Source organism: Trichosurus vulpecula, chromosome 5 (genome assembly GCF_011100635.1).
Source record: "Trichosurus vulpecula isolate mTriVul1 chromosome 5, mTriVul1.pri, whole genome shotgun sequence".
NCBI classification, from domain to species: domain Eukaryota; kingdom Metazoa; phylum Chordata; class Mammalia; order Diprotodontia; family Phalangeridae; genus Trichosurus; species Trichosurus vulpecula.
This window is the reverse complement of record NC_050577.1, coordinates 117875213-117900881: the sequence shown is the minus strand read 5'-3', so window position 1 is coordinate 117900881 and position 25669 is coordinate 117875213. Positions and strand designations below refer to the sequence as shown.

Genomic DNA, 25669 nt, shown 5'->3' with positions numbered 1-25669 from the left:
AGGTGTCTGAGTCCAGATTTGAACTCATGTCTTCCTGACTCCAGGCCTGGTGTTCTATCCGCTGAGCCACCCAGCTGCCCTCAAAAATACAGAGCTAGATTAGAAGCTTACTCCCTTGACTCTCAGTCTTAGAGTTGGGAGAGACTTAAAGGTTTTATATCTATCTAATCTCTCTATCTATCTGTCTGTCTATCTATCTATCTATCTATCTATCTGTCTGTCTGTCTGTCCATCCATCCATCCATCTATCTCTCTATCTATCCATCCATCCATCCACCTATCTAGCTAGCTAGCTATAGATATAAATAGATATAGATAGATATATCTGTATGTATATATATGACTTCACTATACAGATGAGGGAAACTGAGTCCCAAGGAGGTAAAGCAACATACCTTAGGCCACACAGCTAAAATTCAACTCACCAAATCAATATTAAGCATCTACTTGTTTAAAAGTCACTGTGCTGAGCACTGAGATATGAAAACAAAAATTAATCAATCCCCCCTCCCCCCCCACCCTGCTCAAGGAGCTTGCATTCTACTGGCAGAGATGGTGGTAGAGCCCAGATCTTTTTTACTCCAAATAAGTAGTATTACTTATTTTCTCTCTCCAAGAGAAAGAAGGGATTTCAGCATACAGACTAGAAAAAAATGATGACTCTTCAGCTTGGAAAAATAAAAGCTAAGAAGTTAAATGATCAACATTTGTAAAAATCACTAGGAGTAAGAATGGATTGCCTCGTTCATTGACTCCTGGAATACTAGCATGAATACTGAACCTGAAGCTTTAAAAAGTTAACTTTTAGATAAAATAAGAGTTTTGGCTTCCTAAAGGGTACACTCACCTTTATGGCATGCTCCAGATAACATGATGATGACAAGCTGCCACACTCCATGGTGCTGTGGACTCAATACTTGTACTAGCCAGGCAGCTAGGGGTAGCTGGCCTGAGAATCAGGAGGACCTCTAGAGGTTCAAGCCTTGCCCCTTACCCATACTGTCTCCACTGTGATCCTAGGCAAGTCATTTAGGTTCTCAGGCAGTTCTCTAAGCTGCAGAAGAGTCACTTGCCTGCATTGTTAATAGGGAATTTCCTTCCTGGGAGTTCTGTATGAACTAATGAAATTACAGGTTGAAGCAACAACAAAAAGACAATTTACCCTCCCTACCTCACAAGACCTCCCATACCATGAGCTATCATGTCAGAAACAGAGCCCTGGCTTGGATTTGACCCAGCACAGTATTTCTTAGGTAATTCAGAAATGACACACCATACATCAAAATGTTAAATCATTGGTGAAAGAAAACCCTCCCCATCTCTGTTCGTAAGTGAGATCACGTACATAGATTCTGGGAGACTGCTTCCTTCCTCCCGGACCTTCCACTCCCAACACACTTAAAATGCACTTACCCTTTGGGGTGGTGCAAAATAGCTATTCATCAAGTGAATAATAATACTTTAAGATGGCTAATGACCAGAAGTGAAGAAGCTTTTTGTGCAGTATAATCTACAATTGCATTGTAATGGCATGTAAACAAGCAAATGTAATCCCTTAACTGGTCTCTGGCCAAGACAGCAGGCTCTGCATGAAGGAGCAGGTGGCTTTAAGGCAGAAGCTGGATGACTGCTGGTCAGGAATGTTGTAGAGGGGATTCTTGTTCAGCTATGAATCCGACTGGATGGCCTCTGAAGTCCCTTCCACCTCCAGAGTCGATAATTCTATATGTATGATGCAACTGATGTGGATGTGAAGTCTTATCAAAGAGCTACCCTACCTAGAACAAACAAAAAAAAGAATTCTCAAATTCTTTTGGTCCTTGGGGCTATCAGAGTAGGCAGCCAAAGATTCCATAGCTCGCTGATCCTACCTGTTTTACATTGCAGAAAACCTTACCAGAATTAATAAAAGCTTGTGTGGTCACATTGGAGGAGGTTGAAGGTCTACTTGACCCCAAAGAACAAAACTAGGCTAAATGAATGGAACTTTATGAGTGGATGAAGAAAGATTTGGGCCCAATGAAGGAACTTCCTCCCTATTTTTGATTTCTTTTATTTTAATGTATTTTTTAAACTAACAAAACTATTTTTTCTCCTACCTCTTGTCCCCTAAAAAAAGAAAAGAAAAAGAAAACTCTTGTAACAAGTATACATAATCAAGCAAAACAAGTTGGCCATGTCTGAAAAATACATATCTTGATCTGTATGATGAATCTATTACCTCTTGGTCAGGAGGCGGATAGAATGTTTTTCATCACAGGACCTCTGGAATCATGGTTGGTCATTGGGTTGATAGAATTTCCTATTGAAACTGGTCTTGGAATGGCATGCTTCAGTAGCTAGTAAGTTCCCTGTCACTGGAGGTCTTTAAGCAGAGACTGGATGACCACTGGTCATAGATATAGAGGGGATTCACGCTTTAGACAGCTTCTGAGGCCCTTCCAACAATAATAATAATAACGATAAGTGATATGTAGTACTTTAATGTTTGCAAGAGAACTTTACATGCATCATTTCATTGATCTTCACAACAATTCTGTGAGGAGGTATTGTTTCTATTTTACTGATGGAGAAACTGAGGCCAAGAGAGGTTAAATGACCTGACCATGGTCACACAGTATTAGAGACAGGATTTAAATGTAGGCCTTCCTGATTCTACTATACCATTCTGTGTCACTGAAGTGATGTCTATTTTTAAGTTAAGTTACAAATATGTAAGTAATTCAAGCCAGCAACAAAAGAAATTATCTATATTATTTTATGATAAACATTCTTTTTAATTGTAATTAATATTTTTTTTCCAATTACATGTAAAGATAGTTTCCAACATTCATTTTTTATAAGACTTTGAGTTCCAAATTTTTCTCCCACCCTCCCTCTTTCCCCTACCCCCTTTCCAAGATGGCAAGGTTATACGTGATCTAGGTTATACATGTGCAGTCATGTTAAACATATTTATGATAAACATTCTACATAAGACCAGACAACAGAATACCTAGAGACCTCTCAATAACAGCAAGGATAGCTGTAGCTCACACTTTGATAAGCATAACTGGAACATTACATCTTTGGATTTCCTGGAAAAGCGACCCTACCATTAGCATTTTGTCTCTTTAGATTGCGTCTGATTATGGAAAGGACCCATCAATCACAGCCCTTTTGGATACAATGGATATCTTCCTCTTGCCCGTTACAAACCCAGATGGATATGTCTTCTCTCACACCGAAGTAAGCAACCCCTGTGGTAACTACAGGATGTAGGAAAAACATGGGTGGTCTTAAAAACAAAAGGGGATGAAGCTGATCTTTCTGCTTTGGGTTTTCTCTAAGTCTCCCGAGCTCACTTCGCTCTGAGATCAGCCACATAGAGGGGTCTAGGATCTTGTCTTTCCAACCTAAAATGACTTTAGGAGTAGTCTCAGTCCCACAGGGCCCTTTGACGGCTCTCCTGGAGTGTGGTTTTCATGTGGGCAGCTGAATGGATTTCCAAGCATCTCTGTGATTCAGCACAAGGAATCACAGCAAAGTGAAGAAGAATCATACTCCCTGACAAATAAATTGTGATTGAATTGAGGTAGGTGATATATTGAGGTTACTAATACGTAAGACAAGAAAAGGAGTTGGGCCAGTCATGTAGCAAGAATGAGAGACGACAGGTCAACGAATCAGGTGACATGTTGGAACATCTGAGATATTAAAGGCATAAGATGAAGGCGGTGGAGAGATCCACCGAGGAGAATGTGAATGGCACAAGATGAGAAGGGGAGGTGGGGATGTGATTTGCACTCGATGGGGAGAGTGCTCAGACCAGTGGAATCATGGCTCTGTCCAAGTACACTGATGTGATCCTTTCTAATGCCACCATGACCAGAACCACTTGAAAGTGGCTCCCAAAATCACACACTACAGGGGCAAGGTGTTTTGGTGGTGGCAATGCTACTTGTATAGCCACTTTCACTACTGGAGGGCAGGAACCCTGCCCTGGCCACCAGAGGGAAAGATTGATTAGCCATAGCAGAGGCATGTGATTTGGACCCTGGTCTTAGTAACAGCAGCCTGAGTTCCTAGTCACACTCATAGATTTAAGGGGGAAGGTAGTTCCCTATTGTTGAGGTATGAGGTTGAGACCCACAGCCCTTGCTTTCAAATCCTGAATCACAGTGTCATGCTCACCAGGATATCAGTGCAACTTCTGAGGGTCCCAGTGCCAGCCTTGCTCAGCAATTTATGGATCTAGTGGAATGGAGGAGGCCTTTCCTTTGGACCCCAAGATCCACCAGCCAAGCCTTTGCTTTTGAGTCTTGAATCACAGCACATGTGCTTGTCAGGATATTGGTGCGGCTACCTGGCTGAGTGAACAAAGGGTTTGTGAGCAAAGAGCACGGGGTGTAGGAGTCCCTACCACTGGGTACATGCTTCTGTGGCCTGGCTCTTACTTCCTTCTAAGAGGATGGGAGGTAGCACCAAGGCTACCTGTCCATCCCTATCTATGGGAGTGCAGTGGTCAGGATACAGTCATAGCTCTGCTCAGTGGCTTATGGACTAAGGGCAGGTACCTGTAGAGACCACTAGACTTGCCCATCCAGCTGCTTCGTTTAGATTCTGTCAAGAAGGGATGACTCCAACAGTCACTATTGGAGGCTTTTTTAGTGGCACATTGTCACCAACACTGGCAGTCAGTGGGTAGGCATCAGTGGTTCCAGGGCAGGCAGGGAAGCAGCATCTAAACCTAACTGGGGATAAGGGAGAGGAAAGAGGGCAGAGCCCCAAGAATCCCATTCAAGGGTTAAATGACCTCTGAGGGACCAGGAGGGAGCTCTCTTCGCTTCAGCCAAGAGTGGAGACAATCAGGCAGTCCAAGGACTATCAGTGATTGTTCACTGGTTAGGGGATTCAGTATGGTTTATATAGGGTTGTGTTATTTTTTCTGGGGTATTCCCCACTTTGGCCAGTTATATGAAAGTGAAGTATTGCTCCTCGCCTTGAAGTGAAGAGGGAGTTTTTCTCCCTGTCCTTGAAGGGAGGATGGGACATTTCCCCTTGAACATTCGAGCCTCTATAGGCCTTATCTCCAGATGCCACCTAATACCCCAGCTTCCTGACTACCTTGGCACTGCTGGCCCTGTGCCACAGATGGTAGCCTATCAGAATACACGGTCAGGGACAGCCAGAGCTTGGGAGGTTTCAGCAAAGTGGCTAGTAAATTTCCATAGAAAATTAAAACTGCATCACATGCCAAAGTTAGGCCCTGAAATGTTGAAATAAGGTTTAGGAGACATTAGAAAATTACTCTGTTTAAGAAAATATCAAAAGATCATACTGAGAAACATGTTTTCACTATACAAGGGCCCTTCATCTAAGACCAAAAAACCACAAATGTCCAAACTACAGACCTATTATCTGTAGGTTGTTCAAAGAGATGTAGGAGGTTTAACCTGTCACCTTCGCCAGACAGCAGAGAAGAGAAAGATAAGATGACTGGGACAAGTATCTCTGCAATCAGACACCTGTTTCTCTGTAGCCAGGTGCTCACTTCAGGACCATCCCTGGCCCACAGGTAGTGGAGAAACTGGGGAGGCTGCTTGTGCACCTGGACCGTTTCTTACGTTTCTCTTGGTTGGGTTTCCTAGAATCGCATGTGGCGGAAGACGCGGTCCACAATTTCTGGAAGCCTCTGTGTTGGTGTTGATCCAAACCGGAACTGGGATGCAGGCTTTGGAGGTGGGAGACTTGATCCCAGAGAACAAGTTTTTGGTTTTTTCCCTCCCCTTTTCTTTACTAAGTCATACGGACCAATGTAGCCCTCTTTAGTTCCATGAAATGGTTATTTTCTAATCATATCCAACCCCACTGGGGGGTTTTCTTGGTAAAGATAGTGGAGTGGTTTGCCATTTCCTTCTCCATCTCCAATCAGGATTAAGTGACTTGCCTGGGGTCACTCAGCTAGTAAGTGTCTGAGGCTCGGATTTGAACTCAGAGAGATGAGTCTTCCTGACTCCATGGCCTGGCGCTCTGTCCATTGTGCCATCTTGGTGCCCAGCCTTACATGTACTAGATGCTTAATGAATGCTTGTTGGATTGGATTGGCAAGGAGCCTGGGGAAGGCATCGCAGACAGACATTCTATCCACTGCCCCACATAGCTGCCCTACAAATAGGAGTGAGAGGTGGTCAAAAGCCACCCAGTCCTCCTTCTTGATACTTTCCTCTAGGTGGTTCCTTGGCCCTGCCCTCTTACACCTGATTATTGGGTTCCCCAAGGAAGACTTTAATGACCTCTATCTCCTTGAAATTGAGTTTCCTCTGGATATATTTTAATTGACAACAGGACCTGGATCCAGTGACAACCCCTGCTCTGACTCATACCATGGACCAAGTGCCAACTCAGAAGTTGAAGTGAAATCCATTGTGGACTTCGTTAAGAGCCATGGAGAAATCAAAGCCTTCATCACCCTCCACAGCTACTCCCAGCTGCTCATGTACCCCTATGGCTATAAATGCACTGTGTCAAAAGACTTCAACGAGCTGGTGAGTCATTTGCTCTTCCCAGAATTGTTAATATTTTCTTGGCTGCTTTTCTTCTATTATTTGCTTTTCAAGTTTGAGATAAGATGACAACACCCACATCTCCAACCTGAAGGTCCAAGTTGGAAAGGCTCATTCTGGTTTTTTTTCCTTCTTTCACACATCAGGTGGTGCTTGGAAATGTGACAACCTCAACTTAAGATAATGGTATTGAGGGTGTTTTTTAAATTAAAGACAAAGATTTCTTAAATATAAAAAGAAAATTGTGTAAACGTATTTTAATTTGGGGGCAACTAGGTGGCACAGTGGATAGAGTGCCTGGCCTGGAGTTGGAAAAACTCATCTCCCTGAGTTCAAATGTGGCCTCAGACACATACTAGCTGTGTGACCCTGGGCAGGTCACTTAACTCACATTGGCTTCAGTTTGCTCATCTGTAAAATGAGCTGGAGAAGGAAATAGCAAACCACTACAATATTTTTGCCAAGAAAACCCCAAAAGGGGTCATGAAGGGTTACATACCACTGAAGCAACTCAACAACAAAAATGTTTTATTTCATACTATCTGGCAAACACTCTTTGCAAAATCTCTGTTTTAAGGACATGGCACAGAGTAGGACAAACCAATCATTTTAACTGTCCAAGGGGTCACTGCCAGCAACTTTGGAGCACAAAAGAAATAGATAATGCTATGTGACACCTACAGTTCATCCCACTTATTAGGATCCAGCCAATAGAATAGTCCTGAGAGTTTGTAGTGCTCCTTACTGGTCAGGTTTTGGGAGGAAAAGCAGATCGAGTAAAATCTCAATTAAAATCTGGGATTGAGTCTCAGCTGTGCCACTTATTAGTTGTGTGACTTTGTGACTCAGTTTCCTTGCCTGAAAAATGAGAACAATAATACCTCTACTGCTTCTCTTATAATGTCATTATTACAACCAAGAAAGATAATATATAAAGAAATTTGAAAACTGTGCTATTTGAATATAAACTATAGCTACAATTAGAACCAACCATTTAGAATCCTTAGTTAAATTAGAATTTTTTTTTTTGCTTTCAACAATTTCTAGGGAAAAGCTAGGTCATAGGTAATTGAGCCAAAATAATGCTGTATTTTGAAAACGCAGCAAAAACACACATACGAAAACTGTCAGAGTATATTCTTGCGTCCCATTCAATCTAATCTCTTATACCTTCATCATGTATCACTCTATACAATGGGAACTGGTAAAAATACTTCCCAGTCATCAAAGAGAAATTTAATTATGTTCACTGTACTAGGCTTGTTGTTCAGTCATTTTTCAGTTTTGTCTGACTCTTTGTGACCCTATTTGGAGGTTTTCTTGTCAAAGACACTGGAGTGGCTTGCCACATCCTTCTCCAGCTCATTTTACAGATGAGGAAACTGAGGTAAACAGGGTTAAGTGGCTTGCCCAGGGTCACCTAGCTAGTAAGTGTGAGGCCAGATTTGAACTCTGGAAGATGAGTTTTCCTGACTCCAGGTCCAGAGCGCTATACATTTTGCCACCTAGTTGCCACCTAGGCTTAACTAGGTACTAAGGATACAAAGATGGGGGTGGAAGAAAGGGCCCAGTCCTGCTTTCATGGAATTTATAATCTAATAATGATGGCATTTACAAAAATGAATATGATACCAGAGAGAACTTATTTAGGGAACAGGAGAGGTTCAGCAGATAAATTTAAACTAATAATATTTTTAAAAAGTTTTTCAATAGTAAGACTTAAAATCAAAATAGCCCTTCTATTACCCAGGGATTCAATTAACTAGAATACCCCATTCTCTGAAAGGGAAAACCATTGGATATCTTATCAAGTGAGAATTGTGAAGCTTTAGGAACTCTTTTCCTGTTTCTCTCACTTTAGAATGAAGTGGCCCAAATAGCTGCTGAGGCTGTGACATCCCTTTATGGCACCACGTACGAAGTAGGACCGATCTGTTCTATCATCTGTAAGTATTTTATGGGCTTGGAGGTTTGCAAATATGTCACTATATATGCTGTAGTCTTGATCTTTGAATGTAAAAGGAATTGTCCCTTCGGCCTATGAAACTCGATGCTGCTATTCACAACTCAACCGTGGGAGGACTTCTCTACAAGCTGAATGGTGGCTTGGACAGAGACATTCCCAGAAATCTGAGAGCATGTGTTCTGCGGCACACTTGTCAGAGAATCTTAAGGGTGGAAGGGATCCCAGAGGCCATCTAGTCCAGTGGTGTCCAACTCAAATAGAAACAGATCCCTGAGGGCTGCATATCGACTTAGAAAACCCCAAATGAACACTATGTTGTAGTGCATTTTTATTTTTGTTAAACATTTCCCAATTAAATTTTAATCTGGTTCTGGAGCACTCTGTAGTTTTGTGGCAGTCAAGTTGGACACCTGTGTAACCTAGTCCAATCTGAAGTATTCTCCATTGTATCCTCAACGAATAGTCATTAGCCTCCATTAGAAGACCTCCAGTGTTGGGCAACGCAGTGCTTTCAGAGGCGGCTCTTTCCATTTTTAGACATCAAACACCTACTTGCCACAAGATGGAACAAAACAGTCATATTTTGGCCTGTTGCTCTCTGGAGGTTTTCCTTGGCGCAAATGTAATTCAGCCAGCACTCTAACTCGGGTTGAATTGTTTCATTTATTTTTTCTTTCCTGATAATGAAGCTGATGACTGCTAAGGCTCATGGTCTGGGTCCTGTGTCCATGAGGAAAGGTCTTTGGGGACACTTTAAAAAGTGACCCAGATGGCCAAATGGTTATGCTCTAGGTCAGTCATTTGACTCTGCTGATTGTGGAAAAGGTTGGAGATAAAGAAACTTTGAAGCAAAAGCAAGAAAAACCCTTGGAAGTCCTTTGCATACCTAGAGGTCTCCTATACTTGTCTGGGGATGGGGAAGGCAACAGGGATTCCCATGTTTACTGGGGAATCTCTATGGCTCCCTCTAGTTCTGTTTTAAAACCCCCAAGGTATATTCTCTTTCTTGCAAACAGAGCAGGAAATCAGGTATCCTACTGGGGTTACTCATGTGATGCTTGAGTACCACAGGCCCAATGACTCTCATGAAATAGGTATTTCTTGTTGCCCTTGGTCCAAGTGAGCAGATTATTCTAGGGGAATATCAGAGTTGATCTTGCTACCACGTCCACTGTCTGGGACCACTAAATAAAAGGGGAAAATCTATTGGCCCTTCTTCTCATGGTCACTAAGACTTTGTTTCTCTCCAAACTTTTTGTTTAATCATGTGAGATATCATTCTGTTCAAAGTAAGAGTTCAAGAAGAAGAGACATGATCACCAATCACTGCCAGTATCCTTTATCACCTTCCTATCCAGTGAGGGGTTATGGGGGTAGGGAATAGACCCAGTTTACTCTTCTGGAGCCCTAAATGTTGTGACTGAGGGGCAACAGCCACCAGTTGTGAGTGGCCACATGGGTATATAAACTTGAATAGCACATAGGCAGCTAAGATTCCAAGCAGGGAGACATGACCAGATTTGCTTGTGTTGCCAGTTGAGGAACCAGCTCCCATCAATTTTGGCTCTATACTCCTTTACAAATGAGTTACATTGCTTACATTAAGAGTCCGATTGGCTTCTCAAAGTTTCTGCATGACAGGCTAGAAAATTGCCAGTTAATAATAAGGCGGCAATATTCCAGTCCGACACTAGGGACTACTGTGAGCTCAATCAGCTTAAGTATCCTCTTAGTTGGTTTGAGGTTCAGACACATTCTTACTGTATTGCATAGCTAGAGTTGACCCCATTTTCCTGGCTTCATTTCAACTTGGCCAACCACCACATTGTGCATATTTGTCTCAATGAAATCATCTACCTTGTTTCCTGTCCAATGATGCCATGATGCTCTCCTGTAGAGGACACCTGTCCTACTCCACCCCAGAAGTGGTTACATTTCTGTGGCAAGTAAAACATTCCTGGGTGCTGCATCCCCAACTGGTAAGGGGACCAGGAATTCAACTAACAGGTGCTTTGTCAATGAACAATTTCTGGGGCTCTTTCAAAGAATTATTAAGTCAATTAAAAGGCAGCTTTAAAGTCATTCAAATCAACATTTATCATTTCCTATTTACAAACTATTGTGCACCAGAGATATAAAGATGGTGGGGGGCAAGGGAAGGGCACAGTCCCTAACAAATTGTACTTAAAATCTAATAATGAGAGGATTTACACAGATAAGTATAATGCCAAGTAGAATGTACTAAGGGAGCGAGACGTACAGACAAAGGTTTGGAATAAAGTTAAGAATGATTGATTGCTTTTAGCTGGGGAAATCAAGGAAGTCTTTATGAGGGAATTGGCTCTTGAGTAGACTTTAACATATGAAAGGAACATGTTCCTGGTATAGAAGTAGTAAATAGTGGAGAATGAAGTTGGGAACAAATGGTTGTCCAGTTTGGCATAGAGCACATGAAATGGAGTAATGTACAAGACCAGAATGGGGGCAGTTAGGTGGTGCAGTGGATAGGGTGCCAGCACTAGAGTCAGGAGGGCCTGAGTTCAAATTCGGTCTCAGATACTTACTAGCTGTGTGACCCTGTGCAAGTCACTTAACCCTATTTGCCTCTGTTTCCTCATCTATGAAAAGGGCTGGAGAAGGAAATGGCAAACCACTCCAGCATCTCTGCCAAGAAAATCCCAAATGGAGTCATGGAGAGTTGGACATGATTGAAATGACTCAGCAACAAGGCTAGAAGAGTATGTTGGAGGGTTGCTGTCAGACCATGGAGGGATTTAAATGTTAAACTGAAGAGTTTTTTATTTTATCCTACAGGCAGTAGGGAGCCTCAGAAAGTAACTGGTCTTCTCATCCAATGGGCAAATCCCTTGTCTGCTACATCCTTGATAAATGCTCATTCAGCTTTTGGGAGCAGTACAGGCACTCCTGACCCCTTGGTGTATTCCAAATCTTTTCTGATGGGGTCTTGATTCTTCTTTTTTGAAGTTTTATTAGTCTTTTATTTTTTACATCCCAGTTATACCACATTTCCTCTTGATATAAGACCTTTACTGGTAACAAAGAGAAATAATGAAGGAAAATTGACAAGGACATTATATGCCTCCTCACGTACCTAGAGTCTCCTTCCTGTCTGTCAGAAGAGAGAAGTATGGTTTACAACATACTTTGGGACCACAAATGGTTGTTGAGTTTGATCTGAGTCCAGATTCCTTTTAATGTTGTTGTTTAGACATTTCCTACATGGAGGCAGTGGTAGTATCAAGGGGATAAAGACCCAGCCTCAAAGGCAAGAAGAACTGGGTTTGAGTCCCCACTCTGGCACTTACTGGCTATGTGACCCTAGGTAAATTACAACCTCTCAGTTCTCTAGGCATCTGTTTTAAAAGATAAGTTATACAGAAGTGCATAGACAGAGGAAGTTCTCTATCCCATTGAAATCACAGGTCCTCCCTTTAAAATAAGTTATATAGAAGTGCCTTACCTGTGTAGGTAGAGGGAGTTCCCTATGCCATTAAAATCACAGGTCCTCCCTTTAAAATGATGTTATATAGAAGAGCTTTATGTGCGTATGTAGAGGGAATTCCTTATACCATTGAAATCACAGGTCCTCCTTTTAAAATGATAAGTCATATAGAAGTGCCTTACCTGAGTAGGTAGAGGGAGCTCCCTATACCATTGAAGTCACAGGTGCTGTCCCTCTCTGTTTTCTCATCTAAAAAGTGAGGGGATTGGATTAGATGGCTCCTGAAGGACCTCTTAGCTTTGAATCAGTGATACGTTTGTTTGCATTATTGTATTTACTGTGTATGGTTCTGCTTTCTTTCCTGTGCATCAGTTCATACAAACCTTCCCATGCTTTTCTGAATTCTTCATATTATTTATTACTGTGTAATCATTCACATACTCCAGTTTGCTGAGCCACCTGAAAATGTACTTTCTTGATACCACAAAAAGTCTAGCTCTTCATATTTTAATCTTGTTGGAACTTTCTTCTTTACTTTGGCCTTATTAGGGGTATATGACTAGTAGTAGGATTACTGGCTCAATAATGGTATGAATAGTTCAGTAACTTTCTAGCACGATTCCAAATTGTTTTCTAGACTGATTGTACCTATTTATAGCTCCATCAAATCTAACCGTGCATCTGTTTTCCTATAGAACCTCTAACATTGACTATTTCTGTCTTTTATCATCTTTGCTAATTTGATAGGTACGAGGTGGCACTTGTTGCTCATTTTTAGAACCTGGTGGGTTCCTTAGCAAAAATAGTCATAACATGAAGTCCTAGGATAAAGGCCCAGAGAGGCCAAAGACAAGTAATTTTAGTGACTTAGGTAAAAAAAATGAGTATTTCAAGTATTTGTTGAATGGTTACTACAGAAGGTCATGTTGGATGCTGGATACTATGGATGGTCAAGAGATATCAAACAAATTAATTACTGGGTTTGCCCTGTTGCTTCCCCACATAACCTCTCATCAACCCTGGAAGTACTGCACTCAACGCCAGGGCCTTCCCTTTACCCCTTTACCTAATCATGGCCTTGGAACAACATCTTCCAGCACTGACTCAGCTGTCTTCCACCTGTCCTCTCTATGTCCCTTCAAGGACATGCCTCCAGGTGTTTTATTGCTTAATGATTCCAGCTCATATACTGTGGGCAGCCTTCCCACATTGACTCTACCTGACTCCAGTTGTCCTGGTCACCTATGTTCTCAGCAGCATCATAACAGCCCCTTTGCCGTATAATCCTGTAGGCTCCTTGAGGGGAGGGACTGTGTTTTAGTTATCTTTTTGCTTCTCTAAGTGCTCATAGTAGCTGACTTATACGTGTCTGTGGAATGAATGAAAGGATGTATGTAACTGTAAGACTGAAATTGCTTATGTAGGTGGCATATACGTATTATTTGTATTTACATGTGAAGTGCTTGCTTACTGGGTCCACTCTCTTCCTGTCCAATGCAAGTTTTTTGAAACTGAATTGGACATTGCATGTTCTCTTCCCTTCATAATCTCTAGGACCCACAGAAAAATACCTTGTTCAGTGTCTTGGCTCAACCTCAGAGAAGTGTAAAAGTTAGTAAACAGTGCTGGTCAAGGTTATGAGAAAAGCCAGGTGAGAATGATCAGAGACTCCTGGGAACAGGCCAGTAAGGCTGCAGGTGATGGGAAAACACTCCCTATAGGCATATATGGTATTGGGCCCTTCTTACTTTTAACAACCCTTTCCCATCTCAACGTGTAGCAGTGACCAAGGGGTAGACCACACCACTCAGTTATCTGTTAAAAAAAAAGGATGAGGGGCAGAGGGAGGGATCTGATTGGTCTTTATGAACAGTGGAATTTAATACAACACAGCTGTCAGGCAAGGCTGAAGGCCAGCTCCTTGAGTTCTCTCTGTCCCACTAGCACCCAGCCCAAGCCTTACATTGGTTCAGGTGTTCTTCAGTCACGTCTGACTCTTTGTGACCCCGTTTGGGGCTTTCTTGGCAAAGATACCACCGTGGTTTGCCATTTCCTTCTTGAGCTCAGATTTTACAGATGAGGAAACTGAGGCCAACAGGGCTAAGTGACTTGCCCAAGGGCACACAGCTAGTCATTGTCTGAGGCTGGATTTGAACTTGGGAAGATGAGTCTTCTGACTTCAGGCTTGGCACTCTACCCACTATACCCCCTAGCTGCCAAACCTTGTATATACTACTTGCTTAATGAATGTGTGCTGGATTGGATTGGCACGGAGCCTGGAAAGGGTATCACAGACATATATTCTTCTCCTGTCTTTCAGACCAGGCCAGTGGAGGAAGCATTGACTGGACCTATGACTATGGCATCAAATATTCCTTTGCCTTTGAACTGAGAGACACTGGTCACTATGGCTTCCTTCTGCCAGTCAATCAGATTCTCCCCACTGCAGAAGAGACATGGCAGGGCCTCAAGAAGATCATGGAGCATGTTCGAGACAATCCATACTAGCACCCTGGGACTATAAACTAGGGAAACAGATCCACATGATTAAAATCTTTTTAAAGCAAGATTTTGGTGTAATCATTTTCCTCCTCAAAGCCTGATCTATGTGAACATTCACTTCCTTGTTCTGTCTTATGATATCAGAATTTATTTAATTATTCATTCACTCAATAGGAATTTACTAAATGCCTTCTATGTGCCAGGAACTGGGGATATAAAGACAAAAAGACAACAACAACAAATAGTTCCTTCCCTCAAGGTACTTAGATTTTTGATTGGGGAAAAAATATTGGTCAATGAGCATTTATTATGTGCCAAAAGCTTTGCTGAGTACTGTGTGTGCAGAAATGAAAACGAAACAGACCCTGTCCTCAAGGAACTTGTATTGTAATGAGGGAAGATGTGCATAGATAAGTATATATATCATATATGCAAGTTAAATGTAAAGTAAATACAAGGTAGCTTTGGAAAAGAGATTCCTCGCACCTGGAGGATCAGGAAAGGATTCATATAGAAAGAAAGTGGTGTTTGAACTACATTTTGCAGGAAACCAGGGATTTCAAGAGGAGGGAGGAAGTATAATGAGGGAAATGCATCCTAGGCATGAGGGACAGCCAGGACAGGAGTTTTGTGTGTGTGGAAGATCAAGTAAGCCAGGATAGCTGGGTAGTAGAATGCTTTGAAGGGTGTAATATATAAGAAGACTAGAAAGGGGAGTTCTAAAATAAATTGGGGGGGGAGGTTCCTCAAGACAGTTTATTTTAATTTTTTTTTCAATTAACCAAAATCTATCTTCTCTCCCTCGTCCTTCCTCCTATCCCCATTGAAAAAGAAAAAAAAAAACACAGTCTTTGTAACGAACATGCAGTTAAGCTAGTTAAGCCAAATTCCTCATATACATATATATTATATATAATATTCATAATATGTAGACATACATACATACTCTCTATACATGTATGTATGTGTATGTGTATACACACACACGTGCACACACACACACACACACACACACACACACACACACACATACCTCATTACCTCTTAGTCAGGACCCAGGTAACATATTTCATCACAAGTCTGCTGAGGTTATGGTTAGTCATTCTGCTGGCCAGAAAGGGAGTGAATGAGAAGAGATTTAAATGACAAACCAAAGGATTTATATTTGATGCTAGGGGTAATAGGGAGCCACTGGAGTTTCTTGAGTAGGTAGGAGTTGAAGTGGTCAGATCTATACTTAAAAGTAAATATAAAATAAAATATAATATAAATATAATATAAAAGTAAATATAACATAGATATAAAGGTATATAAATATAAAATAGATATAAAGATATATAAATATAAAATAAATATAAAGTAGATACAAAGTAATTTCTCATGGGAGGTCAGCGTGTAGAAGGGACTTAGCCTTTCCTGATTCCCCAACCTGCTAGCACTTTTTTGCCACCAAATTCATCAAAATTATTTTTTACTTATTTAGCGTGTATTTATTTTTTACATATAATTATATGTGTGTACATTGTCTCCCCCACTAGAATTGTGGAATCATATTTAAAATCTCCTTTTTAATTTCTTTAGAAATAATAAGAAATATCTTGTATTTATTTTACATTTAACTTATATATATATACACGCTTATATATGCACATCTTCCCTCCTTCCCTCGTTAGAGTATAAGCCCCCTGAGGACAGGGTCTGTTTCATTTTTGTTTCTGCACACACAGTACTTAGCAAAGCCCTTTCCAGACTTCTGAGGAAAGCCTCTTGAACAGGGTAGGGACAGGTCAGGACAAAAGGAAAAATGGCCTTTTATTAGGTGAATGGAATGGAAGAAAACTAGAAAGTGAGCAAAAGAGTTATTACTTCTGTGGTCTTGAAGTTGCAAGCCTGGGTGTGACCAGAATTTTGACCCAACTAAAGGTAATCTTCTCCCTCTAGTCCCTGAAAGGATTAGACTAAGACTGGGAAGGAACCTCTCCCATTCAAAAGGCTTTCTCAATATAGATTTGGATTCTCAATATAGATCTATGGGAAGAAACCCTAATGACTCCTGGAGGTGATGGGTTAGAGATATGGTGGCTCCATTCTGAAATGTTAACCTAAGCTATATTTTAAGATATCAGATGTCATCTGAGATCTTAGAGTGGAGGGCAAGCAGGTAGGCAGGAAATATGCATTGACTAAGGATTACTATGTGCCTCGTGCCAAGAGTTTTACATATCTCCTTTGATTCTTGTAATAACTGTGGGAGGAGGTAGGTGTTACTACTATCTCTATTTTATAGCTGAAGACACGGAAGCAAATAGGGTTAAATGACTTACCCAGGGTCACCCAGCTGGGACTGAGGTGTCTAAGGCCAGCTTTGTGTCTGAGGCCAGATTTTGACTCAGGTCTTCCTGACTCTGGGGCCAGCACTCCATCTATTTAGCTGACAAGGTGGGTAGGAGGCCAGGTTATGAAGGAAAAAGCTCTAGACGGGGAGTCAGGAAACCTAACTTTGAGTCTGAACTTTGCCACTCACTTGCTGTGCGTGACTTTGATCAAGTTTCACTCCCTTCTCGGAATAATGTTTTTAAATGCATAAAATAAAGTACACAGGACTGCAATCCTGAAATACAATGCTCAAAACAGTAAGAAGACAGAAACAAGTTTATGGATCCCAGGTTTAGGACTCCTGCTCTATGGAGTTCTGATATGTAAAATGGGGAAAAATGACAGCATCTTCAGGTGGCTAGGTGGTACAGTGAATAGAGTACCAGGTCTGGAGGGAAGAAGACATGAGTTCAAATCCAGCCTCAGATACTTACTAGTTGTGTGACCCTGGGCAAGTCATTTAACCCTGTTGGCCTCAATTTCCATCTGTAAAATGAGCTGGATAAGAAAATGGCAGACTGCTCCAGTATCTTTGCCAAGAAAACCCCAAATGGGGTCACGAAGGGTCACACATAACTGAAAACACGACTGAACAACAAAAACAACCAGATATACATACAAGTAGGGAAGGAAAGGACAAACCACGCCAGTGACTCTGCCAAGAAAAACCCTAATGGGGTCACCAAGAGTTGTTCATGACCGAAGTGACTGAACAACAACAAGAGGGTCTTCCTCTTAGGTGTTGAGGATAAAATGAGATATTTGTAAAGCCCTTTACAGACCTTAAAATGCCATGTAAAAGCTGGCTACTATGGTTGTTATTAATTGGGTCCTCAGTCTTGTCCTTCTGATCACTCTAAGCCCCAGGGAAGGAAAAGTCCCTCAGGTATGTGGTGGTGAACTAAGCAGCTTGTGCAAATGCCCAGGGAGGAGCAGGGCTCTTTGGGTCAACCTTTCTGAGCCTGTAAAGCAAGTTCTTGACTTGTCAATCAATCAAGTGCCTTGACTTTTATCACCTCAAAGGAATGGAAGACACATAGATACAGATAGGAACAGGACCAGACTGTTATTGCGAGGGCTGCAAAAGGGTGTGGGAATTATATTTGCATTTTTGGGAGCCTGAGTCTGCCTCTGACTCGTTATAAATACAGCCTGACTCAGTCACTACATGACCCATCTACCTGGACATGAGGTGGATACTATTCTTCGGGGCCCTTATAGGGTCTATCTATTGCAGGGAAAAGTTTAATGGGTAAGTTCCCTTTTTGGCTTATTTTTTTTTTGGTTATACCTGAAATATGGGAATCCTAGTTAAATCTCTTGATATTTCTGTGTGTGTATGTGGGCCTCTCACTCTGTCTTTTTTGTCTGTTTCTGTCTTTTCTATTATTATAAATTTCAAGCATTTCTCCTTTCTGTACAAGTTTATTATTAATTACATTAATTTTATTATAATATACTATATCTTAAATATTATAAAAATTCAACCTCTTTGTGGTTCTCGAAGGCTACATAGAATTTGAAATCTAGTGGATGCTAAGAGATCTTAAACGTGTGTGTATGGATGGCAGATTGTGTATCTGTTACCCAAGCACCAGCTCAGCTCATTAAGAGAGGATTGGCTACCAGGCAGTGAATTATGTTGGCCACAACTCATAAAATCATCTCCAAAGCCAATGGGCTGTAGAGTTTGGAGATGAGTGTGTGTGTTGGGGGCTGGGGGTTGCAATCTGTGTCACTGTCTCATTTTTCTTCGACATGGGGAGCTTTAGTGGCTATTTCCTTTTTTTCCCTCATTGATGTGAAATTTGCAAGGTAGGGGAGTCACATATAGAGTGTCCTAAAAGTCTTATTACAAGTCCAGTTCTCAGAGACTAGAACATGCCCGGTACATCATAAGCATTTAACTACTACTTGTAGGTTAATAGATACTGCTATGCCACGTGTCCTCTCTCTATAAGCATTTATATATGTTTATATGTATATGTTTGTATAATTGATACCCTCTCCAAATGCAAGGGCATTGGCATTTGAAGAGGGCATGGAACTTAGGAGGTATGAGATGGAGAAAGAACTTCAGACCCCCGAAAGAGCCCTGTGTTTAATGTCTAAATTTATGGTTGTCCTCTAGAGGAGAAGCAATAATACGGGGTGGGGGGGCCAGCTTCTGGGTTGTTTATTACAAGTGAGGCTCAGACACCTATTGTGACGTTAACTGCTATTCACACCTGTCTCCCGGCTGCCAATGGCTTTTTGGGGTTGGGATGCAGTCTATGGCTATGGAGAGGTTTTTCTCTAGGTAGCTAGGTAAGGCAGATAGGTAGCAAGTGGGCTTGGAATCAGGAAGACTCATCTTCATGAGTTCAAATCCAACCTCAGGCATTTACTAGCTGTGTGACCCTGGGCGAAGCTCAGTATCTTCATCTGTAAAATGAACTGGAGAAGGAAATGCCAAACCACTCCAGTATCTCTGCCAAGAAAATCCCAAATGGGGTCAGGTCAGGAAGCATTGGACACGACTGAAATGACTCAACAGCTCAGTAGTAATTTTCCCAGTTGCTTGGTGAGATGACAGGAGCTCAGTTCAACCACTGGCTCAAGAATTCTGGCCCGTCATGGTGACTGTAGACCCTCATTTTATTGTTCCTCTAACCGTGGCACAATGCCTCCCCACACTGTTGTTATTAGTAGTTAAGGGCCAAATGAGCCTGGGTTTCTGTTATCTCTGCGAATTTGTAAGAGAGGCAGTGTGTGATGTCTTGGGGCTCCCTCTACTGAGTCAGGGAGTCCTGTGTTCAAGTCCATCACTAACACGTGCTGGCTATGGGACGCTGAGCAAGCTAGTTTTAACCTCTCTGCTGTTTTTCGTTGTGTCTGACTTTTTGGTCTTGTCAGAAATACTGCAGGTGTTTGCCATTTCCTTCTCCAGTTCATTTTACAGATGGAGAAACTGAGGCAAACAGGGTTAAGTGACTTGCCCAAGGTCACATAGCTAGGAAGTGTCTTAGCCTTGGTTTCAATTCAGGTCTTCCTGACTCTGGGCCTGGCACTCTCACCACCTAGCTGCCCCTAACCTCTCAGTACCCAGGCAAATTCTAGGACTATGAGTTAGTGAGCAGCTGCTGATCTGCTTTGGTAGAGGGAGTTTCCTCACTGAAAGTTCCCTATGCCATTAAAATCACAGGCGTGATTTCTCTTTATCTCTTTTTTTGAGGCAATAATGGTTGAGTGATTTGCCAAGGATCACACAGCTAGTAAGTGTCTGAGGCCGGATTTGAACTCCTGACTCCAGGGCTGGTGCTCTATCTGCTGTGCCACCTAGCTGCCCCACAGATTTGATTTTAAAAAATTTAAAGATAGCAAAATGAGACTAAAGATGCAAGAAACAGAAAATCCAAACCTCTCAGTTTTCTTCCTGTTTCCAGAACTTAGCACAACACCTGGCACACAGTAGGTGCTTAATAGTTGTTTATTGGTGATTGATTGAAACACTGATAAACTGGTGTCCAGAGACAGAGTGCTTATAGCTAATGTTACTTTCACAAAGGCTAATTTAATTTGGCTATGGACTTCAAAAGGGAAGGAGCTAGGTTAGGAATCGGAGGACCTGGATGAAAATCTTGGTTCTGATACGCACCACCTGTAGGGCCTGGGGCAAGTCATTTAATCTTTGCATCTGTTTCTTCATCTGCAAAGTGATGAGACTGGATTCTGGTGAGACTGGACTTGACCACCTTTGAACTTCTCCCAGCTGCAGATCTATGTTCCTACAATCTTGTAAAAACCACTAACAAAGTACCTTAGGGCACATCCAGCAGCTGCTCCTTTGGCCTGTGTCTGTATCTATATCAGGGTTTTTTAGCCACTGTGGTGCAGACCCTTAGAGGTGCCAGGGTGCCAACACGGCTGGGGTGGTGAATTTAGTCCTCACGTGAACCAATGAGATTAATTCAATTCCACCTCTCCCTCCCTAATCATTGGACGTTTATTTGGCTGAAGGTGAGACTGTGATTCGTAGGATCTAGTAAATCTATGCACTTACAATGTAAGGGACCTTAGTGGTCATCTGGTGCTTAGCACAGTGCCTGGCACATAGGAGGCACTTAATAAATGTTTGTTGATTGATTTATCTGGTCTAACCTCATCTTACAGTTGAGGAAACTGAGGCCCAGCGAACCGAGGTGCTTTACACAAAGTCTCATAGGGAGTAAAATGTTCAAAGCCAGGTCCTATCGGCTTTTAACGTACTCAGTCCAACTCTGCCACCGGACAAACAAAATGTGTGCCCTGCTGCTGGCCAACAATGTGATTGCCACACTCGAGAGCAGCTCAACATCACCGCTGCCACGGTTGCTGTATCCTACAGATGTTCCTTTCTGCCTGTGCAGATGTATGTGTAAATACTAGAATCAGGGAACATTTTTATCAGAAAGGGACCCACTTTAGCCCTTTATTTTATGGATGAGAAAATGGAACCTCAGAGATGAAGGGACAGGCCCTGCCATGAGTGAAGGGTGGAGCGGGGGCTGTAGAATCCAAGTCTTCTGATCCCCAGAAAAAAATGTTCTTTCTTCTCCCTGGTCCTGGCATTCGAGAGCTCTGCGATCAGGCTCTGACCTCTCTCTCCAGCATTATTTGCTGGTACATCCCACTTCCTACACTCTGTGTAGCAACCAAACCAAACTAGTTGTCATCTGGTTTTATCCTGTTATCTCTTGGCTGGGTACTTTTGCACGTCTGGAGGCCCCCCATGTCTGTCTACTGACATCTTTCCCCTCCTTTAAGGAAGGAAACAAGCATTTATTAAATACCTACTATGTGCCAGGCACGATACAAAGTGTTTTATAAATGTCTCATTTGATCCTCACAAATGGGGTATTACTGGGAGGTAGGTACTATCATTATCCCCATTTTACATACATTTAGGTTATTATTCCTCAGTTGAGGATACTGAGGCAAAGGTTAAGTGACTTGCCCAGGGTCACACAGTGTCTGATGCTGGATTTATATATAGCTGACTTTTATATAGCTCTTACTGTGTGTCATACACGGTTATTATTGGATCTTCATAACAACCCGGGGAAGTAGGTACTATTATCCCCGTTTTTTAGATAAGAACATTAAAGCAGAGGTTAAATGACTTGCCCAAGATCACACAGCTAGTTAGTTTCTGAGGTCATATTTGAACTCAAGCCTTCCTGACTGCAGGCCCAGAGCTCTATCCTCCAGGTCGCCTGGCTGACTCCTTCAAGGTGCAGCTCAAATGCCTCCTCCTCTATGAAGAAGTCTTGTAGCTAGACAGACTCACCTCCATCCAGATCCTCTCAGGCCAATTTGTCTGACTTCTCTATACTCGTATTACACTTATTTGGGCACAGATCTCATTCCTTACCTACTTGATGGCAAGTTCTTTGAGCGTAGGGGCTATGCTGATTTTCTTTGTTCTATGCCCAATCTCACATCTGATACTAACAGTAACTTCTCTGTGCTTCAGTTTCCTTCTTTGTAAAATGGAAGGAAGTGAAGGGAAATAAGCAGTTATTAAGCACCTACTGTATGCCAGGCACTATGCCAAATGCTTTACAAATATATCATTTGATGGGGATAATAACATCTTGTACTTTCCTCCTAGGATTGTTATGAGTCTTAAACGAGTTAATAAGTAGAAGTACTGGGCACACCTCAAAGTGCAACATGAATGTCAGGTGTCCATCATCATCCTCATCCCCATCGTTTGGTGCAGATAGGTGTCTTCTTTTCCTGAAGGTCTCCAGGGGCATAGCTTCTTAAAGGAGGGGGCAAGTTTTTTTGTCTTTGCACCTCTAGAGGCTAGCACAGTGTAATAGTTGCTTAATCAATGTTTGTTGAATGAATGTGAGGTTCTTTTTTTTCCCCTTTTATATTTATTTATTTTTAGTTTACAACATTTAGTTCCACAAGTTTTTGTGTTCCAGATTTTCTCCCCCTCCCTCTCCTGCCCCCTCCCCACCCAAGACGGAGGGCATGTAATCCAATATAGGTTCTACATATACCTTCACATTGAATGTGAGGTTCTTTTATCCCCTTGATAGTTTTTATGCTGATCCCCAAACTCTTCCTCTGTGATGGAAGCATCTCTATCTCTTCCCTTTTTCATAAGCTGTCTCCCATGCCTGGAATGCTTTACATACTTATCTCCACCTCTTATCTTCCTGAGTTTTCTGTAAGACTTAGTTCAAATCTTACCTTACTCCTGGACATTTCCACTTTTCATCTGCTTTGTATATATCTTGTCCTTTACTGTTTAGTCATTTCAGTCGTGTCTGACTCTTTGTGACCCCATTTGGAGTTTTCTTGGCAGAAATACTAGACTGGTTTTCCATTTCCTTCTCCAGCTCATTTTACAGATAAGGAAACTGAGGCAAACAGGATTAAGTGACTTGTCCAGGGTCACATAGCTATGTGTGAGGTAAATAAATGAAATGTGACGACTTCACAGGGGAGGATGTGTATAATATTCATATCTATATACAGGAGTGTTTAAAACTCAAGATACAGGGAATGGGAAGATTCTGGGGCCATAAGAGTCTGATGGCTCAGCCTCTGCAAAAGTTTACCCTGAAACTTTTTGTTCTTTCTTCTGGTTCTGGTTTAAAGATTTGCTCAGTAAGAACAGGGTCATAATGACCTGTCTTTCTCTACTCCTAGAAATAATGGGAAACACATAACTGTAAAAGTATTTGGTATACTGATTGGCAAAAACAAACATTTAAGTTAAATATAATTGTTTTATTATGTGGATTTTCTCAGATGTGAAGTTTATGTCAATGGTGATAAGATGAAGGTGGAAACACATCCAGCCAGATTGGTAATTAGTTAATTATGGTTTTAAAAGGTTTAACTACATGACAACTGTATCATCTGTGTTGTTAGAGGGGCAATTTCTCTAAGTGTTGTTAGGTTGACAATTGTACTGTTAAAATAATGAAGGGATTAGGAAACTGTTAAGTTATTTTATATGACCATGTCTTTTAAAGAAGTTTAATTTAAGAAATTATAACCTTCCAGGTTTTGTAGCAGCAGTTACTGGGGTCCCTTTTTGTACAATAAGCTGGGAAAGCCTGGAAGTTTTACTGAAAGAGAGAGAACAGTGGGGTCAGAAACTAGCTGACCTCCGGACCTGGCTTTTAAAGTCAGTAGGACTAATTTTTAGTAATTGGCTTTTAGGACATTCTTTTAAAAATTAAAGTTTGATTGTGAGGTCCTGGCAAAGCTTTAAAAGAAAAGGTATTTGTCAGAAAATGCTATTGTTGTGAAGTTGTGATACCCAAAGACCTAGAAGGTTTTATGGGGGGGGGATTAAAAATTTGGTTAATGCAAATGTGTGAAATTTTGTTGTTTTTTAGTCAAATAATTGGGTAAATTGGTACTCTTGTATAGTCATGTGAAGGATAACATTTTTTAAAAAATATTAATGGGACCACCTAGATAAAAGGAAAAGGATACGAATGTAATGTTGAATCACTATCCTATAGATTAAGGCTGGGATTTAACATTACATTGTATCTATGTAGCATAAGGTTAAGTGTTTTAAAGTGGTATAAGAGCAATTAGGTATTACTACAGATGGTAATTAATTACCAGTAATTAATCACTGGAACTAAATCAGAGACATTTTCAGTTTAGGGAAAAGAATTTCAGCGTAAGTCTCTTTAAGAGAGATAAGTTGTAGAATATTTTTGTATTGGTAGGAAAAGTTAAAATGTGGATTTAAATTCATTAGAAAAATAGAGGAGAAACTGATACAAATGTGTTAGAACAATAACTTATGATCTTAATGGGAAGATTTTAGGAACAAGGGAGGAAAATGCATGCAAGCTAGTTAGAGCTAGCTTTAAGGATTTTCCTTAAGCAATGTGAGATCATAATTATATTCTAAACCGATTATTGAAACTTTCTATTCAAAGACTTAATGGGACTGTTCTGAGTCTAACCCCAGGTGTGAGTATCAAGGAAGGCTGACCCAATATGCCAGCAGCCCTGTGGAAGGGCAGGCATGAGCTGGAAGTATGATTTCTTGGCAAAGTTGAGAGGGCAACTGTTCAGCATGTGCTGAGGTGGGACCCTCTTGACTTGATCCCCTTAACTGAAACCTGGCAGACTAGGCCTGGCTCAATGCAGCTTGCAGTTTGACATACCCTCTGCCTGGAGTTGATAGGAAGCTGGGGAAAATATGGTCCCCTTACTCTAAGTCCCTACTCTCTTGGTGGCAAATTTCTATAATCAGAAGATTTTGTAAGTACAGTAACGAATCAGTTAAAATAATTGATTATGGAACATCTTAGGTTACCATAGGCCTGGGACTAGTGTTCCTGTGCGTGGCCCTGTATAAGTGAGGATAGTTTATATTTTTGGTAGTGGTATGGAAACAATTATTAGGTCAAGGGCTTGTGAGAATATTATTTTATTTGGCTAATATCAAACTTGTCTAAGGTTTTGTTACAAATAATAATATTAAAAGAACAATGGTTTGTGGCTTATTTTGTAATGCCATCAAAGAAACATGGCAACACTAAAAGGTTGAAATTTATATGTACTATTTTTTAAAAAAATGGTTATTTAATGTATTTATGTATGTACTGGAGTCTTACCCTCTTGGTGGGGAAATTAATAATGAGTCAATGTAAAGTATGAGAATTTGGGTTCTGATGTGAATTTCTTAAATATGGCAGTTGGACAAGGTTTCAATTTTGAATTTGTAAAAATGATCAGGGTATAATTATTAGAAGTGGTAACTTAAAATTGTGCTAAGGTAACCTTTGTAGGAGAATGGACAGA

General features: G+C 41.3%; 2 protein-coding genes across 3 annotated transcripts in view; both read left to right on the top strand.

Moving 5' to 3' along the window:
• Positions 1 to 14482, top strand: part of LOC118850152 (carboxypeptidase A2-like) — a 30042-nt gene extending 15560 nt beyond the window's left edge. For both annotated transcript variants that reach the window (XM_036759360.1, XM_036759359.1), the window contains exons 7-11: positions 3118 to 3228; positions 5631 to 5721; positions 6328 to 6527; positions 8407 to 8491; positions 14295 to 14482. In XM_036759360.1, coding sequence (XP_036615255.1) covers positions 3118 to 3228; positions 5631 to 5721; positions 6328 to 6527; positions 8407 to 8491; positions 14295 to 14482 — 675 coding nt within the window. The remainder of the gene's footprint in view (positions 1 to 3117; positions 3229 to 5630; positions 5722 to 6327; positions 6528 to 8406; positions 8492 to 14294) is intronic.
• Positions 14483 to 18033: 3551 nt separating this feature from the next.
• Positions 18034 to 25669, top strand: part of LOC118851411 (carboxypeptidase A4-like) — a 32113-nt gene continuing 24477 nt past the window's right edge. Inside the window, exon 1 of the mRNA XM_036760848.1 lies at positions 18034 to 18104. Coding sequence (XP_036616743.1) covers positions 18040 to 18104 — 65 coding nt within the window. The 5' untranslated portion in view covers positions 18034 to 18039. The remainder of the gene's footprint in view (positions 18105 to 25669) is intronic.